The following is a 19,707-nucleotide window of genomic DNA, read 5'->3' on the forward strand; positions in this document are numbered from 1 at the left end:
TGTTTAAAAAATAATAAAAAAAATTTAATAACAGAAATATAAAGCTTGTATAATGTGGCTGTACGTTTGTAATGTATTTAAATATGTTTTGCTTGTTCCTGAATACTTCCATTGTAAGTGGAAGTACTGTATACCATGATTTTTGAGAGAAAATCATGACTGAGAGAATTTATTTTATGTACTAATCTGCATTTTGCCACAAATGCTGCTGATAGAGCTTAATGTGCATAAATAGCATTACTTTTTTAACCAAAATCATATTTCTTATAGAATCTGGGGAACGATTATAAAAGAAAAAACATCAGAAAAATCTTCCAGTCATTTATTGTTCATTTCATATAGAGAGGCCTAGTTGTTACAGTTGATCATCCCACAATGTCTGTGTGGGAGAAAATGTTTTCAGAGCTAGTACTAATCCTTCCTCTCCACCTCTCCCACACACTCCTTTTCATTTCATCCCATTTCTCGCTTTTTTTCTCTCTCGGTCAGCTGTCATCTTTTGGCATGTCTTTTGTTTCTTTCCCCGCTCCATGTTCCTGTCTTGTCGCCGCTGATGTCATGACTAGCGTGAGTCTGACAGTGTTATTGATGTACAGTGTTTGTGGGCTGCTTTCTACACGGCCTAGAAAACTTTACACACTGGAAGACGGAAAATGTCAGCTTTGTTTACGAGCTCAGCAGAGCCTAAGCTAATATTATTGTTAATACGTTGCTACTACAATGGAGCCAACTTCATAACATTTAGGCCTGGGATATTACTGTGAATTTCTCTGTGCTGTTTGAAGAGAATGGATGTCGTAGACCTTTACTGAGGTGACCTGGGACCGACCTTGAAAACTGCCAAGCGCATACATGGCTGACAGTTACACAAAACAGGACAGAATTGCAAATACCAGAATTAAAAGGCAGTGAGAGATCATACAAAGCATCTTGTGTGCACAGAAAGAAGCCAATGAATGAAAATTATTTCAATTGTGATTAAGTTGTGTTGTCAAACATTGGAATTAAAATGAAGACTGGTTCACCCAAAATCAAGATGCGAGGAATGTGTACACAAAATATTTAGTGGTCTTTTTTTTGTTATCAAATTTTTATTGTTTTAACATCGTTTAAACATGACATATCGAAGACAAACAATCAGCAATTACCCCAGTATGAAAAAAAAAAGATACAAATAAAAATAAGTAAATCAATAATTAAGAAATATTAATATTAAAAAGAAATATATATAGGGCACTATATCAGTGGGATAACAAAGATACAGAAAAATTATATATAATGAATAAATAATAAACAAACATACAGAATATACTTCAAAATATACACAAATAAATAGAAAAAAAAGTACTACAGATTATTAGAATTGTTAGAAAATATCCATAAAAAAAAAAAAAGGTAGAACAGAAGAATAGAGCTGAAAGAAATCTACGACAGTTGAAATATATGATTAATAACAAGGGAAAAATAAATTAACCAGATGAACAAGAACAAAAAAAATAAAAATAAAATGACCATAAAACCAGAGCGAGAGAGAGGGGAAGAGGGTATTAATTCAACTCAGCAAACCCTTGAGTTTTTCCAATATTTGGGCCCAGAGTCTAATGGTGTCCTCTCTTGCGCCATGAATGCGTGCAGTGGACAATTCGAGATACACCACATCTATAAATGTGAGAACCCAATACTGCTTATTAAGAGAATGTGGAGGTTTCCATCTCGTTGCTACTATTTTCTTAGCGGCTGTCAAACCAGCTAAAAACACTCGTTTCTGAGTTTTGTTAAGTTGGATATCAGAAAGATCATCTAAAATAAAAACAGATGGGGACAAAGGGGCCGAAACATTCAATAAAGTGGACAAACTTTCTTTAACCATATTCCAAAAGTAAGCAACCCCAGGGCATTCCCAAATCATGTGAAAAAAAGTACCAATTTCCCCTGTATGGCACAGTGTGCAATTAGGATCAGGTTTAAGCTTCATACTATAGAGTTTACGGGGAGTCATATAAGTCCTATGAATAAAATTAAAATGGATTTGTTGATGATCCGGATTCCTTGAGGCATGCATTACCATCACCCAAACACTGTCCCAGTTAAAACTGGGGGAAAGGTCCGGAATATCTGCCCGCTATTGTCAGAGGAGGATGCATTTTTTCCAGAAAAAAATTATATAATTTAGAAACCAAACCTCTTGTTCCCCGAGTCTCACGTAACACTTTAAGTAAAGGGTGATCTTTAAGAGGAGCCAACCAAGGAACCCCATAAGCCTTCATGGCTGCCCTCAACTGTAAGTAAAAAAAAAAAAGGTAGAGCTCTGAAGGTTAAATTGAATGGAAAGTTCTTCAAAGGAGTGAAGGCCTTTATCACCCATTAAATTACCCAAGGAGTGAATTCCTTTGTCGAACCACTGACGACACTGGCCAATCTTTATTGGGCGCTTAGCAATTAGCAAACCATCATTATTAAAGATAGGAGAGTAGGGATTCCAATTAGAACGGATATTACAAACTTTTTCTGCTGCTCTCCAGACCGACAGAGCGTGTGACACTAAAGGACCGAAACGGAGCGTACACTTTTTTAAAGGAATATTGGCAAATAAAACTTCATCTAACTTCAGAGGAAGAACTAGATTTCCCTCCAAGGAACGCCACGAAACATCAATTTTGTCATTATACCAGCTAAGCAGGGGACGTAGTGTAAAAGCCCAGTGATATAGCTTAAAATTCGGAAGTGCATCTCGTTGCATCGTGGAAAGCTTCAGACGTGGACGTTTGCCATTCCATACAAATTTGGTAATTATGCTCTGTAGCCTATCCCAAAAACGAGAAGGGGGAGGCAAGGGCAGCATAGAACTCACAAAGTTAATTCGAGGGAGTACATTCATTTTGATAATCGAGATGCGGGATCTAAGGGAATTTGGAAGTGATGACCAATTATCCAAGTTACAAGAAATTTTAGACAGGATGCCCTCATAGTTGGTCTTAATTATATACTGCAATGAAGCACCAATCATAATGCCTAAATACTTAAATTGTTTGACCACTGGTATACCCGAGGGTAGTGCTAAGTTTCTCATTGCGTCATTTAGTGGAAGAAAAAATATTTAGTGGTCTTTTAATGGTCTTAACCATTTTAATCACAAATCATTGGTCAGGAAATTAGCAAGAATTGCACAAATACTTTTTACAAGAAGAAGAGTCAGTGTTGTTCCACTCAATATTGATGGCTGAAAAATGAAATGAAAATATTGAAAAATGTCTCCCAGTTCATTTGAGTTTAATGTGAGACCAAAGATTCCCTATAGGGTTCAAATCTGGAGGCCAGGCCAAACATGAGCCTGATGGACTTGTTCTCAGGCCATTTCTTGGTTGTCTTTGCAATTTGGGCAGCATTGTCTAGTTGAAAAATAACATCTGATCATTCCACTTTAGATAACAAATAAAACGTTTTAAGCAAGCCAATATTCTCCTGTACTCTAAAGCATTAAATGACTTTTCACAGTGAAGTAGCTCACCAATACTAGCAGCTAAAAAGGCTCCCCACACAATGACACAGTCTCTTCCTCCATACTTGGAGATGCATTTTTCATTATATTACTCAGCAGATTTTTGAAGACACCGCTCTGGAGCATCACCGTGCAACTGGTGTTTCATAGTGATTCATCACTCACCACACAACTTCCCATATTCTGTCAAAAACTTCATTCTGTCTCTGATGTTTTTCTGAGACAAGTCCATGGCTTTTTAAGTAGTCCATTTGCTTAAATTTGTCTACTTTCCTGACCATTAATTTGTGGTGAAGTCAATCAAAAGCTTAGTATTTGGCCATTTTGGCCTTGGCCCATTTTTTTTGCCCAGGAGTGTACATCTCTTTTAGTGTTCCACAGAAGATATAAAGCTTTAACGGTTTGGAACGACTTGAGTGAATAAAAATTGCATACGTTTTCCTTTAGCTATATAGTTACCATAACGAAAAATATGTTTATTTTATTTTAAACAAAAAAAAATTAAAAGTATACTTTCAGTCTACATTTTATATACTTCTCGAAAATATACTTTATGTACTTCTCAGAAATATACTTAAAATTACACTTAAGGAAAGGCCAAGTGTATTTGGCCTGTACTTGTACTCAATATTTTGATCGAGATATACTTAAAAGTATAATTAAGTATTCAAAGTATACTTGGCTTGTAGTTCTGTTAACTCTTTTGATCAAGTAGCCTATTAAATATACTTTTTTTACATAGTTTTTCATATATAGTCTTATGAAACTTACATTGTTTGAAAATATTTAGAATATTGATATAAAACAGATATGTTTCTTATTCTGCGTATCTGAATTTTTGCGTAGGCTAGTCCACTGATAGTGTACATAGGAATTTACTTTAATTCTACTTTATTCTTTCCCCACCATTGACTGAATTTTCCAGCTATCCATGTTTTCACTGTTACACGGTTACACGCTATGACACATCTTCTAGTACAGAATCTCCGGATCAAAACACAGGAGAAGAAGAAGCTGAAACAAGTGATAGAAGATTGCTCACTCAAATGTAAAATAACGTAATCATCAAACATTAAACAGCATATCAAATCAAAACTGCTTAATGTTACCAAATGAAATGAAGCGTAACCCATGAAGAGAAAACGACTGTGAAGCTTTGGGGGTGTTGGACTCGATCTACTCCATTTGTGGGTGCTTCTCATTTCTTATTTGTGCATCCTCGTTTCCTTTCCTCACTTCCTTTCCTCGCGGCTCAGCTCAACCCCCCGTAGGATGCGAGGGAAGGCTATAAGGAAAGAAAAGGAGGACGGAGGAATCGAATGAAAGCTTTTTTATACATTGGAATACTTGATCACTCGAGCGTCACTTCACAGCATCATCAGCAGCGCTCAAAGGACCTTATGTTGTATTAGTTTGGTTATTTAAGAAATTCATAATAAATATTTAAAAAGCAAGATACCCTGTTAAAATATGTGAGATGTGTGGTTTATTTAAACTAAACTGCAAAGGTAAAGTATAAAGTAAAATTATTGTGACAGATGTGAAGGGGGAGGAGAATTTAGTCGATAAAACACTTCCGCAAAGGATCCACCTGTGTATCCTCACTTATGACTCCTCAGCTTCCTCACTCCTCGAACCTTGCCTCCTCACGGTGCAATTTAATAATTGAGATGTCCTTCAAGATTGCTGGGCTCGAAGGGGTTTGCGGGTCATAGGATGGAGGAGGACGAGAAGCGAGGAAATGAGGAGGGATATTGAGAAGCACCCTGTGTTTTGATCATCGTTCTGAATCTGATCAAGGCGTAGTCTTTGACAAAAATGTGATTTTGTCAACTTTTTTGTTTAAAACGTTGCCTTTCTTTATGAAACTTACCGACATTCAAGTGTTGATAAAAAATGATGCATGAAGCTAATAAAATGTTTTCAAAATTAGTTAAAGTGCAGTTAAAGGTATTTTTCAAGTATAAAACAGAATATCTACATTTGAACATAGTAGTATACTGCAAGTGCAAAAATAATATATAAATAGTAAACTATAAGTATAATGTTATGTTCACTTACAAGTATACTTGCAGTATAGTCAAGTCAAGTCAAGTCATCTTCATTTATATAGCGCTTTTAACAATGTATATTGTTCCCAAGCGGCTTTACATTGATAATAGGAAATTAAAGTAACAGAGATTGTTTTGGCTTTATATCAGCTCTAGAGTAAAGTTATTGTCCAGCTAAAGTTAGTTTTGATTGATTCAGTTCTGTCGCACCGATCATTAGTTATTAACCTCACTGTTAGGGCTGCTATAACATGACACCGTTTTAACAGAAAACACTTCTTTCTGCGCAAACTTCAAAAACGCGAACCTGTGAGAACGCTGATGGCGTGCACATGCGTATTACGAGTTCAGTCTATAGGTATGAACGTTTCAATATATATGTGCGCAGTCGTGTAGTCCTTCCTTACAAATCAACCCTCAACAAACTACTAAAACTAGTAGTTTACTGAGAGTACACTTCAGTGTGTACTTTCATAAACTAAAAAATGTACTACTTGTATTAAAATAGTAAACTACTGGTATACTTATAAGTTCACTTGTAGTATAGATGCATTACAAATGAGAAACTTAGTTGTGTACTTAAAGGGATAGTTCACTTTGAAATTAAATTTTGGTATGTTTTAGCTTACCTCAAGGGCATCCAAGATGTAGGTGTCTTTTTTTCCGCAGTAGTTTCAATTTTGATATTTTTAGGTCAAACCGATCTTGTTTGTCAGTCGTATAATACAGGTCTATGGTCACTGTCTCAAAGAGCATGCACAGAGTCCAAATTAAAACAATTCCCCATCGTCCAAATTAAACAATTCCCCATCGTAAGTACACATTGATGGCCTAAGACACGAAACGAGCGGTTTGTGTGAGAAAACGAACAGTATTTATATCGTTTTTACCTACGTCCAAGTGATCTGAGGGCGCGTGTGCTTCCTGGTGTGTGACATGTACGCAGACTGGTGCATAGATATATACACTAGAAACCGCTCGTTTCGTGTCTTAGGCCATCAATGTGTACTTACGATGGGGAATTGTTGTATTTGGACTCTGTGCATGCTCTTTGAGACAGTGACCATAGACCTGCATTATACGACTGACAGACAAGAACGGTTTGACCTAAAAATATCAAAATTGAAACTACTGCGGAAAAAAAGACACCTACATCTTGGATGCCCTTAAGGTAAGCTAAAACATACCAAAATTTAATTTCAAAGTGAACTATCCCTTTAAAGTTTAATACTGTTACACTAAAAGTGGGCCAATTTAGTCCAAAGCAGTATTGAAAAAGTATACTTACAAGTTTTCTACAAGTACACATTGATATTAGTATACTTACTACATAAAGTATACTTAAAAATATACTTGAACATTAGTTTTCTCTTATTATTATCTTAATATTATAACCTTTTAATTGTGTAATGAATTTCCTCTCTATGTAGTCACAATGGAGCCTTAAAGAAGATATGATATCAGACTTAAGTGACATTTTTATTTGCTTTTTTTTTATTAATTGTTGCTTTTAGCCTTCCCAATTGAAGTTGAGGTCTGATGAAAAAAAGGTCTGAATTTGAATAGTCGAGCTACTAGTGGAAAATATCATTTGGAAAATGTTAGGCCTGTGAAGCTTTTATTTTTCAAAACTGAAATTGTGTCTGGCTTTTTTTTTAATCATTCTGGTATGTGTGTACCTACTTAACCATATTCAAATAATGTGCGTGTGTGTGCGTGTGCGTGTGCGTGTGCGTGCGCGTGTGTGTGCGCGTGTGTGTGTAATCTGTTGCTGCCTAGTGAAGCCTGTGATAGTTAATGTGTGTGCGCCGGGTTTCTTTGACCCTCTGTTTCACAATGAATAATTTAGCATCATTGCATATAGCATATGTCAGCCTGACACATTCTCATTTCTATTTAAAACACTCACAGGCACAAACACACATACTCACAAATATGTGACAAACCTAATGCACTCACGTACATGCAAGCGCATCCATCCAATGAGTCATTCTTGCAGCTGTCCGCACGCCCGTCCACTCCTCCCACGAATAAGTGTCCGCTCGACACCTGAAACATAGACAGAAAAAAGAGAGGAAAGTGGGAAAAAAGAGATGAGAGGAGTGGGAGGCTTATATAAAGGTTCTGACACTGTACTGTACTGTGAAAGTCAATGCCACGACGATTTGTGTGTGTGTCTGATTTTAGTATGTTCATGAACTTACCCAGACTCTAAAGCAAGTACAAATCAATACCAGCATATGCGTGTTTCTTCAACTGGCCCTGTGGACTTAAACTCTTGTAACGCTTTTTACATTGTAATTTGTTTATTTAATGTATTCACTAACAACCTTCAGCAGTGTATATGCATTTAAATCATAATTTCAAATTATACATTCATTGTGTTTTATAGCATTTTGTAGTGAAAATGTTGATGATTGCAAAATACAACAAAAAAACAATTCTGTTCATCACGTCATAGCTCTTCACTGAGATTTTTGTTAAAAAATATTGATTGCTAAATTGTTGGGCATAATGGAATTTGTGTAAAAGTTATTAATAATTTTATATAAGATGAGTATTGAAGTTTATGAACATATTACTCCTTGTTTAAATTATTGTATTCATTACATTTTTCATATTTTATGATTTTTATGAAAACAGTACAAATCTATACATTTGAAAAGCAAAAAGAATTTGAAAAGTACCATAAATGCATGATGAATATCATGAAGACAAAGTTTTCATGATAGCTTTAATGTGATTTTATCAATACAACAAAACAAAACACATGAAATCAGTTTTTATTTAATTAAAAAAATTATGAGTACATGTATAAGAAAACACCAGTGTCTTAAATATTTGTTTACATCATTGCACATAGACAAACTGTAAGAATCATAGGAAGCTCATCTCTTCAAGTATTAAAGTATTCTTTCTGTTTTCCTCCTCTCATATTCTTTGAAACTCTTTTCTCATGCTTGTACTGTACCTTCTGCTCTCTTTCACTGCCTCCCACACTGTTCCTGCCCTTTCCTTCAACCTGTTTTTCATTCACAAATAGTTTGCATATCAAATCATTGTTGTATGTGATCATTTATGCTACTTCTCTTTTGGCCTGGTAGAAGAAGAGATGTAAAATTGTGACTGTGTTTGATTTTAGATAAGGAATACTAATTAAAAAAGAGCTTTTTCAAACACTGTGCCAAAGGCTGTTAACACGGATTCACCCTCCCTCTCACTGCCTCTCTCTGTTCTCTGGCAGGGCTCAGCAGACTCCTACACCAGTCGTCCTTCAGACTCTGACGTGTCTCTGGAGGAGGACCCTGAGGCTCTCAGGAAAGAAGCCGATAGACAAGCTCTTGCCACCCTAGAGAAGGCTAAGGTGTCTTATTTTTTCATCTTCTTTCTTGTTCCAGTTTATCTCTTTTCATTTATCATGGGTCTATTATTCTGACTCTGCCCTGAGTGATGATAATAAACTTGATTAATTGTAGAAAAAACATATTTTTGAGAGGCTCAACACCTCATAAACACCAGTATCATTAACCAGATTTGAATTTCCTGACTTAGATATTAGTGCTCGCAGGTCTTGCTGCACAAGGCAACAAAAAAGTGTTAAAGTATATGTTAAAGTTAAGTTTTTGTTTAAACTGCGTTCATGCTGCATCACAATTCAATATGCAAATTAGGGGTGTTGTTATATAATGGTATTGACAATAACCGTAATATTTAAATTTACATATACATGGCATGTAAATAATCCAGCGCCAGAATCTGGTTCACATCCCAACGTACAGTAGGTGTCGATATTGCACCTTAACGCTGGTTGGCATATGTTATAAAACACAAGCAGACACAGCGTGCAGCTGGCACTGCTGCATAAAATCATGTCATCAGAAATTAAGAGACATTCTACCCCGCACTCCAAGAAATTTAGCTCGCTAGTATGGACGTTTTTTGGATACCTTGAAAATTACTCGTTAATCACCCCAGTCTGCTGGACTTGCCGATCAACTGTGAGCGCAAATGGCAAAAAAAGGGCAAAGCCGCCCTCGGGGCTTTTAGTGCAAAACTGTTAGATTATCAAGATTATCATGTGTTTACTTCATACATCTTTAGAGACCCAAAATAGGGTGATGTGAGCATTATGAAGCACTAAACTCTCACATGTAATGTATATTTCATTCATACTCAACGCCATAGGGCGGCCTCGCACAGAAAGTCAGCAAGTGAGACTGGTAGGAGTAATAAAACGTATGACAATCCCTAATATGGACAAAGACATCCAGATATCGCACGCTGTAGCTGAATAAAATGCAGATAGTGACATTTTGACTAATTAAACATGAAGAGAATTAACACACCATTGCGACAGTATAATGGTTTATCTGTGTTCTTCAAGCCATCTTGTTTTTTTTATAAGGATAATGTATATTTAAAATGCAAGTAATATAATATTATTTATATTAAAATAATATCATTTTTGCCTCATTATGTGAAATGAAGCCACATCATTTCACTGAAGGAAGTTGTTTTAAACACAATATGAACCAAGTAAAGCTTAATTTGACTTTATTTATTTTATTTTATTAGTCAAGATTTCTAAAGAAATCGTGATATATCGTTATCATGAATTCTTTTGGCCATGATAATTGTGTATAATGTAATGTAAGTCAATGGGGCATTTTTTAACTGAATTTAAAGTCGCCATGAAGTAGGAGTTGCTATAGTCTTTTTTAGGCTACGTTCACACTGTCAGTTTTTGGGGAATGACAACCGCATTTACTTGCTGATGTGAGTTTCGAAATGTCCCGTTCACTCAGCAACTTACAGGTGTCTCGAATGCTGTGTGTATGAACGTGCATTCAAGACCGTATTCGTATTCTCTTACCAGTAACCATAGAGACAGTGACCCAAAGTAATATCAAAGATGCCGACGTCCATAAAACTGAAAAGTCTCATCACTTTTGACACAACAATTCCACAGTCCAATTGAGTCGTGAGTTCATCCATCAAATTTTCCAAAAAAAATGTAGAGCAAGACTTGATTTTGTCCATCGGTAATTGGTTGGATGGTTATGGTTTGCTATTGCTATGATCTCAAGTTGAATTGTAGATGATTTCATGGTGACTTTAATTTTATGTAATATGTAAGGTTGAAAAATATACAAAAAAAGTTTGTACATTAAGTCGTTTGGGCTGGATTCATTACTAAATTTAAATATTTAGGGGTTCAGAATCAGAACTTTTGAGAAATATCAATGCAGGCATAATTATTTGGATAGAGCACAGATTTTATTGTTAAAATTATTTTTTAAATACACACTTTCATTAAAAGCAGTTACTGATAAGACTTAAGCTTTTTTGGGTTGAAAAAAATGGAACATAAACTCATTAAAAATGGTTGTTTTGTAAGAATGACCACCCCAGTCACGGAGACACACCTGGGTGAATTATTATTTTTTTGTAATGATTTAACACACTTAATCAGAGTGTTAATTGAGGCTTGCTACACAAAACATGTTGCTTGCTGTTCCACCAGGATATGAGTTTGGAAGCCCTATTCTGTTCTGGAGTATTATTCCGTCCTCTTCACTGTATATATGATCACTTCCATATGTCAGCTGTAAATCCAGTCACATGACTTGTGTCCTTCCTTCCGCTCTGGATTGTTTGACTCTGTGTTTTAATTCTCTATTTCACCTCCATTTATCTCTCTCTCTCTCTCTCTCATCCACTTTCTCTCTGAAGACCAAGCCTGTAGCGTTTGCGGTGAGGACTAATGTTGGCTATAACCCAGGCCCTAATGATGATGTGCCGGTTCAGGGTATGGCCATCTCTTTCGAACCCAAAGACTTCCTGCACATCAAAGAGGTCAGACAAACACATTTCCCTTTAAAGGTGTTGTAAGCTATTTAACTTCCACTAGTAAAATGACAGACATCATAGACATCAAATTTCGGAAATATCAAAATATCTGAAATTGCTTACAACACCTTTAATCTGATTTATTATTCAATCGTAGATCTTCAATATATTTATAGGTATATGTAATCATACACTGTTGGAAAGAAAAGGTTCAATAGGGTTTAATATAGAACTCTAGGGTTCTTGAATACATTTGAAAGAAAATGCCAAAAAGGTTCTATTTAAGGAGAAATGTCTTAAATGATTGCATAATACTTTAATGTTTAACAGGTTATTTAAATTGTTCCTACTGATAAAGTATGTTTATGAGCTGTTTAATTCATGTAATATAATGAAAAAAAAAATAATAATTATAATAATTTCAACTAAAATAAAATCATTCTGTGTTGGGAACCCCTCAAATGTTCTATATATAATGCGCCTTACAGAACTGTTTAAGGTTTTATAGAACCTTTTCTTCTGAGAGTGATATGGACAGAACTGTATCTGTAACGTACACACAATTCAGAGGCCGTGTGTTCACTTGTGTATTTTTGTACGTTTGTGTGTTTTTCTGTTAACAGAAGTATAATAATGACTGGTGGATCGGACGTTTGGTGAAGGAAGGATGTGAGGTGGGGTTTATCCCCAGTCCAGTGAAGCTTGAGAGCACCCGTCAATTACAAGAACAGAGAATGAGACAAAACCGCCTTAGCTCCAGGTAACAGCCAATCACAGTGAGCCTTGTATCTGCTGCCTGCAGTTATACTGCTTATATGGGCTGTGTGAAACAGGCTTATTGCATTACTAGCTACACTATTGTTCTAACGTGTGTTTTTTTTAAAGAAAATTCATACTTTTATTCAGCAAGGATCCATTAAATTGATTAAAAGTGACAGTAAAGACATTTATAATGTTACAAACGATTTCTATTTCAAATAAATGCTGTCTTTCAACTTTCTATTGATGAATGAATCATGAATATGAATATATGAATATGTTATCAACAGTTGATAACAATTGATAATAATAACAATAGGAAATGTTACTTGAGCAGAAAATCATCATATTAGAATGATTTCTGAAGGATCATGTGACACTGAAGACTGGAGTAATGATGCTGAAAATTCAGCTTTACCATCACATGAATAAATTACACTTTAAAATATATAAAAATAGAAAACACTAATAATGTTTCACAGTATTACTGTTTTTACTGTATATTTGATTAAATAAATGCTGCTTTGGTGAGCATAAGAGACTTCTTTTAAAAACATTCAAAAATTGTAGTGTTTTATGTTTCCAAACGTTTGACAGGTACCGTATGTTTTAACTACTTTCCGTTGATCTCTTTATCTATTTACCAGTAAGTCCGGTGGAAGCTCTAGTCTGGATGTTGCCACAGGTGCCCGGAGGCCCACTCCACCTGGAACAGGTATGATTAGACAGCAATGCTGTGAGTTTTTTGGTTCTGTTGTGATGGAGATATGACATCCCTGTCCTTCTAAACACACACACACACACACACAAAACATCGACTCATTACAATACATTCACACTGGGTTCACATTGAATACAATGACAGTTAGATAGAACGTCCGGTTAGGATCCCTTCTGCCCTCTTCTCTTCCCTCTTATCACTCATTCTTCTAGTCTGTTGTTTTTCTTTCTTCCTTTTCTCTTTATTGTCATCATCACCTGTAATTGTAGTTCGAAATCTTTGAACTACCTGTAGTTTATGTGATCTGTCATGGCTGTGTCAGCTCTGGGAGTTTGATTCATTTGTAATCAGCATTTTCTCAGAGGAGGCAGGTGAAGCAATGCATCCTCAACGTAATTGAATGAAAAATAATAAACAGTACAAAAACAAAACAAAAATAATATAATGTTAATATACCAATCTAATTGAACCATAATAATACAGGTGGTTAAACAAAAAAACATATGATGAGTCTGAGTTCATCGTAAATGGCCTGTCCCTAATCTTTTACATTTTTTACTTTAAACTAATTTTACAGGTTTTTACTATAGCATTTATTATAGTTAATTATTGTTGTTATTGTTTTGGAATCAATGTAAAAAAAAAACTTGATGAGATGTGACTTAGTTTAATAAACAACATGTCGATTTAAACATCAAATGTAATACAATATTATTTGTTTGTTGTTAGTTCGGTAAATTATGTTCCCATAGTCCTTTAACCCATTAACTGTAAACATCAAATGAAACTGGAACATGAATTTTTAAACTCAGAGAAAGGACTTCACAACACATGCCACTGTTTGCACTTCTTTAAAAGGTTGTTTCTTTTTTTGTGTGTTTTTTTTTTTTTCACTTTAAAACACCTTCTGTATTCTTTTCATCGCCTTTCTGACTTAGCAAAGTCTGTACATCATGCTGCTGTTCTTCCTCTCTTCCTCATCTCTCATTTTCTGTCCGTTACCCTTGTTTCCCTCTTCTTTCACTCTCGTTTCCTTCTCTATTTCTCTTTCTCCTCCCCTCTCTTGTTCTATCCCTTCATTAAAACCCGCACACCTCCCAATCGGTCCCCTAGCTGACTTGTCCTCGGGGCTTTATGACGATGCTTTGGATTCGGATGTTGAGGAGGTGGAGCCTGCCGACACCCGTGACCATAAGGGTGTGGGCGGAAGTGTCACCTCCCCTCAAGGCAACCTACCCCGCCTCCCTTTCTTTAAGAAGGTAACCCCTGGTGATAACCCCAGAATGCATCAATAGACAGCCTCCATCACATGTGACTAATAATCAGACTCGTTCCTAACCGAGCACCTTCTGTGTCTCTGAAATATGTGAGAAATCTTTGCTGTCGTGTGTTTGTTTGTGTTAAAATTCACATTAAAGGGACAGAGTGAATGCATTATTAAAAGTATACAGTAGTTTTGCCACATATGAAAATTCTTTCATCATGTACTCACCCTGTATGAACCAGGTTATATATGTATATGTGTGTACAAAACAAAATATTAGGAAGAATGTTCAGACTGCTCCAAAAATAACAAGAACAACTCAAAAGTACTATAGCCGTTGTCCATATGATTCATGTACAATATTCCAAGTCTTTTGAAGCCATATAATAGTGTTGTGTAAAGAACACAGAGTAACATGTAAGTTGTCACTGAATAACGTACCCATAATTTTAGATGTGATTTGAATATGTGCATTCACATTTGTTGTGCGGTGATCAGTAACGAAATATGAAATCCAATCATGTTTGGCATCATAGATGTAAAACCAGGCCAGAGTCATCCTGACCTATTTGAATGTAAGTTGACATAATGTTCTGAGAACTGCACTAGATAAGACTTTTATCAAAAAAATAACAATGTATATTTTAGTCTTTCCACATACAAAGCTATCATTTGGTTTCAGAAGACTTAAGGGATAGTTCACCCAAAAATTCTGTCATCATTTACTCACCCTCAAGTTGTTCCAAACCTGTATGGGTTTCTTCTGTTGAACACAAAATAAGATATTTTGAAGAATGTTGGTAACCAGACAGTTGATGGTAGCCATTGAGTATTTTTTTCCTACTATGGACAACTGTTTGATTACCAACATTCTTTACAAATATCTTCTTTTTTGTTCAACAGAGGAAAGAAACTCATATAGGTTTGGAACAACTTGAGGGTGAGTAAATGATGACAGAATTTTCATTTTTGGGTGAGCTATCCTTTAATATATTGTGCAGTCAGACTTTCATGTTACTTTATTGGTGCTGTTTATCATTTCTTCACATCCCTTTGTGTTCCACTGAAGAAAGTAAGTCATGCAGGTTTGAAACAACATGTGGGTGAGTAAATGATGACAGAATGTGCATTTCTGGTTGAATCTAGATAGAAGACTCACAAATCCAGTAATTTGAGTTAAGACTTGTGAGACTGTGTGTATGCTGGGAGAATTTTACTTCAGATCAACCTGAATGATTATCTAATTCTTTAGAAGTTCCCTCTTTTCTTCGTTTGGCCACATCTTAATTTTTTTATTAATTTACTCCAAGCATCCTAAATGTATTAACAATTTGTCACTAACAAGCTTCTGTTTGTGTGCTTGCTTGCCCTCTCTCTCTTGCTGTGTGTGTGTGTGTGTGTGTGTGTTTGTGTGTGAAATGATAGGTGGGCCTGCCAAACAGAAACAGAAATCGGTGAGTCATAGCAACAACAAACTTTTGGTTTTGTGTTTCTGTCTTTGCACTTGTTTTGACGATATCTGAGTATTAGAGCTATTGTCATAGTGTCCCTGCATCAGCTCAGCAAATACTGTGAATGTATTTCAGAAAAGGTCAGAAAAGACAAATTCTTCTATGCTAGTTTGCTTCTCTAAAGACTTAAATGTGATTTGTTGTGGCATATTGACACAGGGTTTCTGTACCAGTCCTGTTCAGAAAGGGCAAAAAATGTCAGGTTGTATTAGTCCTAGAGCTCTACAGGACATATTCATCTCATTCAGATTGAATCAAGAAATGAATGAATCTGGCCCATGTGTCCACCCACATTTGTGGACATATAGCCATCCTCTTGCACATGTACACAAGATGAGGCAAAAACACCCTGACAGGTTTCCACGGTTTCTGTTTCCATTACTGGTGTGTGAAATAGAGCGTAGCCCACGCATGTGACTGCTGTCACAATGGCTACTAACACACAATCACACATGCACAGATGCCCGACTGGGGGAATTAGAGTATTCAAAATGATGACATTATATTGTAGTTGTTCCGGTTGTTTTTAGATATTCCGGTTGTTCATAACTCTAACTAGCGCATTGAAACTTTTGGTCAGTCATATATTATATGAGTGAGAGGAGCCATGGCAAATGGGGATCAGTTGAGCAACGGATCTCTGTCTCTGTTTTTCTCACACACACTTCATGTAGTGAAGGACCCTCAGCAGGTTAGATTAAAGTGATGATCTGTCAGAGGAGGGAAGGGGAGCTGGGCATCCTAAAAGTGGTTATTTATAATTCAGATTTATTCACTGAATGTCACTGAAGAGGCTTTTTTGTTTGTTTGTGTGTGTGTGTGTGTGTGTGTGTGTGTGTGTGTGTGTGTGTGTGTGTGTGTGTGTGTGTGTGTGTGTGTGTGTGTGTGTGTGTGTGTGTGTGTGTGTGTGTGTGTGTGTGTGTGTGTGTGTGTGTGTGTGTGTGTGTGTGTGTGTGTGTGTGTGTGTGTGTGTGTGTGTGTGTGTGTGAACATTTAGATGGAACATGTTCCTCCTTATGATGTGGTGCCTTCCATGAGACCCATTATTTTGGTGGGGCCATCCCTTAAAGGCTACGAGGCAAGACAATATCTCTCTCTCTCTCAAAAACTGTCTATTTTTAATTTTAGTCATTTAGTTCATGTTGTTCAGTTCTGTTTGTTACATTGCAGGTGACAGATATGATGCAGAAAGCACTCTTTGACTTTCTAAAACACAAATTTGAAGGCAGGTTGGTATTAAAATATGCATGTCATGGTCATAATGAAGACATGAAATATAAAAAACAAAATTCCCATCATGAAATTTGGCAAGATTTATTTTTCTCAAAGAAACTGTTAATATCGATGGCAAAGTTCTGTACACTCGTTACATGGTATGTAATTGGCATACCGTGGTTATGGGTTGTTGTTTGTTCCAGAATATCTATCACCAGGGTGACAGCAGACATCTCACTCGCCAAACGTTCCGTCCTAAACAACCCCAGCAAACACACGATCATCGAGCGCTCCAGCACCAGATCCAGTCTGGGTATGAAACACACCTGCACACAAATGTGAAACTGCATCTGAAAGAGCTCCATCATTTGTTCGTAAAGCCTGAACAGACTGAACATTTGGTTTAGCAGCGGGCTGAATGACTACAATCAACAAATATGTTGGACTCATGTTAGTCCAAGGCACTTAAGAGCAAACAAAAAAGTGAAGCAAATTTCAAAGTGCAAAGCTATTCACATTGAGAGCAAAACAAACAGTCTGTTTGTTGAGATGAATGAAATGCATTCATTCTGGTATTACGGTATAGTTGGTATAGAGAAAAGAAGAAAGTCACACACTATATTTAAGTGTTTTCAATGGGAAAATGTCAGACAAAGAAATAAATTGACTTTTTTGGTGAATATGTGCTCTCTATGAGAATAGACATTTAGACTACTTTTATAGAGTACTTTTTTTTCACTAGTGTACACTAGTACACATTCTCTCTGTTTCCTAAACATTTTTCTTAGTGTTTCATCTTCTTGCTCTGTTACGTCTGACATGTCTGATCTGGCTTTTTCTCTTTTTCATTCTGTTCTCTCCCGCCACACCTTCCCACCACACTTTTCTTACCTCTTTTTCTCTTCACGTCAGACGTACTGGGTACGTATCCAATCATCCCACCCTTTTCCCCTTCATGCCCATCCATCTGTCGATTCATTCATCTCTCCATCCATTTATCTAACTCTACGTCCATCTGTCCTTTTACTTTACCCTCTACCTTGAGTTTGGTGTGAACAGTCTTAACTTGTCGGTTGTGGTGTTATTAACTAAAAGTAACCACACTAATAACTTAAATCCATAAGTTCTGTCATTAAACTCTAGAGGATGCACGCTGATATGTCCTTAACTCAATCTGTTTGCAATCACTTTGTCTTAAAAGGACACAGCTGATTGGTTCCTGTTGCATCAGCAACTAATGTGTTTGCTGCTCAACTTTCAAATACTTGGTCAGTGTTTGCTGTAGCAGTTTGCAGCACACTTTCAGAAACCCTCTACCTTCCCCAGCTCCATCTGTGTAGATTTTCTACGGGTAATTCATGTATGCTATATTGTGCAGCATCAGTTACATGCTCACAGCAGCGTGTTGTGTATGTATTGACAGTAGCAAGTCTCATACTTGCTCTGTAGCAGCAGCAATAACAGCAGCAGCGTAGCAGATCTATTCCGCCAAGACCAAATACATTAGCATCGTCATATCCATTACCATGCCAAACACTCTGAGAGTTGTCATGAGTCATGACAGCACTACATTTTTCAGTAGCTCAAGTGTTTTGAAAGTGTAGCTAAAGTTATTAGGGGCTTTGGCACCGGAAGAACCTTTTCATTGTTCCTAGAACTCATTTTTTTGGGCATGTTCGCACACAGGAACTGAACAATTTTAGTTAAATTAGCTCCTACGTTAGAGTAGGGCCTAACCCAGCACAATAGGAACTACCAGTAACGTAAGTGTACGTTGATTGGCTGAACGCACGTAAAACACCAGCACCCGTCATTTAAAAAAAAGCAGTGTACACACACAGTTTATAGCCTATATATTTACTCCAGAAACTAACTCTACGAACGTGGAAAACAGTGATAGATGGACATCTTAAACATTACGCTGAGGAGAAAATCCAACTTGACTTTGAGGGGACCAAGCCAAACATGATTATGTATTTCTGCTCAGCTAGCGACATTGAGCATCAACCACACGGCAAACACTAATTCTTTTTCATACACTGTCTACTTTGAATAACAGTTATATCTAATAAAGTATTAGACAGGATTGTTAAACAGATCGTAAACTAATGAAGACGGAGAATGGGAGCGTTGTGTGCTGAGGCGTTCCTCGGTGCCGTCAACAAAAGTTCCAACAACAAGCGTGACTCACGCCACTTCAGAGTTCCTACTGGTGGTGCGACTGCAACCAGGAAAACGGCCCTAGAGGAACATTTAGTTCTCGGGGAACCACCCTGGTAGCTAGTTCCTAGAACTACCCGGTGCAAAAACTCCTATTGATGCCAACACAGTGTGTAGGGTAGTAGTGGAGTTTTTTGTCATATTGTATTGTGCATCTAGACGTAAAATTTAACAACCTGAGACAACAATCACAATAAAACATTCCTAGTAACTTTTCTCTCTTTCAAGTCATATTCATTCATTTAGACCTCAGTAACATGCATCTTGTGTTACATCAAGTGACAATGAGCTAAGAAAATGGGGCATGCTTGCTGGTATTGTTTACATGACTAAAATTAGGAATCCTACTAAATATCTTAAGATATTAAACATACTTTTTATTTAATATTTTTGTTGTAATAGTTTCAATGGTTTGAAAAAAAAAATATTTTGGAAGGATGTAGAAAGATTTATCATTAAAAAAATGTATCATTAAATAGATCAAAAGTAACAGTAAATGCAATTGTTACAAAAGATTTCTATTTAAAAAAAAATGCTGTTCTTTTTAACTTTCTAGGAATCCCAATATATATATATATATATATATATATATATATATATATATATATATATATATA

The 19,707-nt window shown here is 36.3% G+C and overlaps 1 protein-coding gene across 3 annotated transcripts in view; it reads left to right on the forward strand.

Annotated features, from left to right (window-relative positions):
• The window catches only part of cacnb1 (calcium channel, voltage-dependent, beta 1 subunit), a 46,088-nt gene that overhangs the window by 20,279 nt on the left and 6,102 nt on the right, over positions 1 to 19,707 (forward strand). The window contains exons 2-11 of one of the 3 annotated variants that reach the window (XM_081384959.1): positions 8,795 to 8,914; positions 11,284 to 11,406; positions 12,024 to 12,160; positions 12,807 to 12,874; positions 13,994 to 14,139; positions 15,214 to 15,247; positions 15,570 to 15,598; positions 16,653 to 16,733; positions 16,826 to 16,884; positions 17,074 to 17,183. In XM_081384959.1, coding sequence (XP_081241085.1) covers positions 8,795 to 8,914; positions 11,284 to 11,406; positions 12,024 to 12,160; positions 12,807 to 12,874; positions 13,994 to 14,139; positions 15,214 to 15,247; positions 15,570 to 15,598; positions 16,653 to 16,733; positions 16,826 to 16,884; positions 17,074 to 17,183 — 907 coding nt within the window. The remainder of the gene's footprint in view (positions 1 to 8,794; positions 8,915 to 11,283; positions 11,407 to 12,023; positions 12,161 to 12,806; positions 12,875 to 13,993; positions 14,140 to 15,213; positions 15,248 to 15,569; positions 15,599 to 16,652; positions 16,734 to 16,825; positions 16,885 to 17,073; positions 17,184 to 19,707) is intronic. The other 2 variants (XM_081384961.1, XM_081384960.1) reach the window with 2 other exon arrangements.

This window comes from Scardinius erythrophthalmus, assembly GCF_964197995.2.
Source record: "Scardinius erythrophthalmus genome assembly, chromosome: 1".
Taxonomy (NCBI): Eukaryota; Metazoa; Chordata; class Actinopteri; order Cypriniformes; family Leuciscidae; genus Scardinius; species Scardinius erythrophthalmus.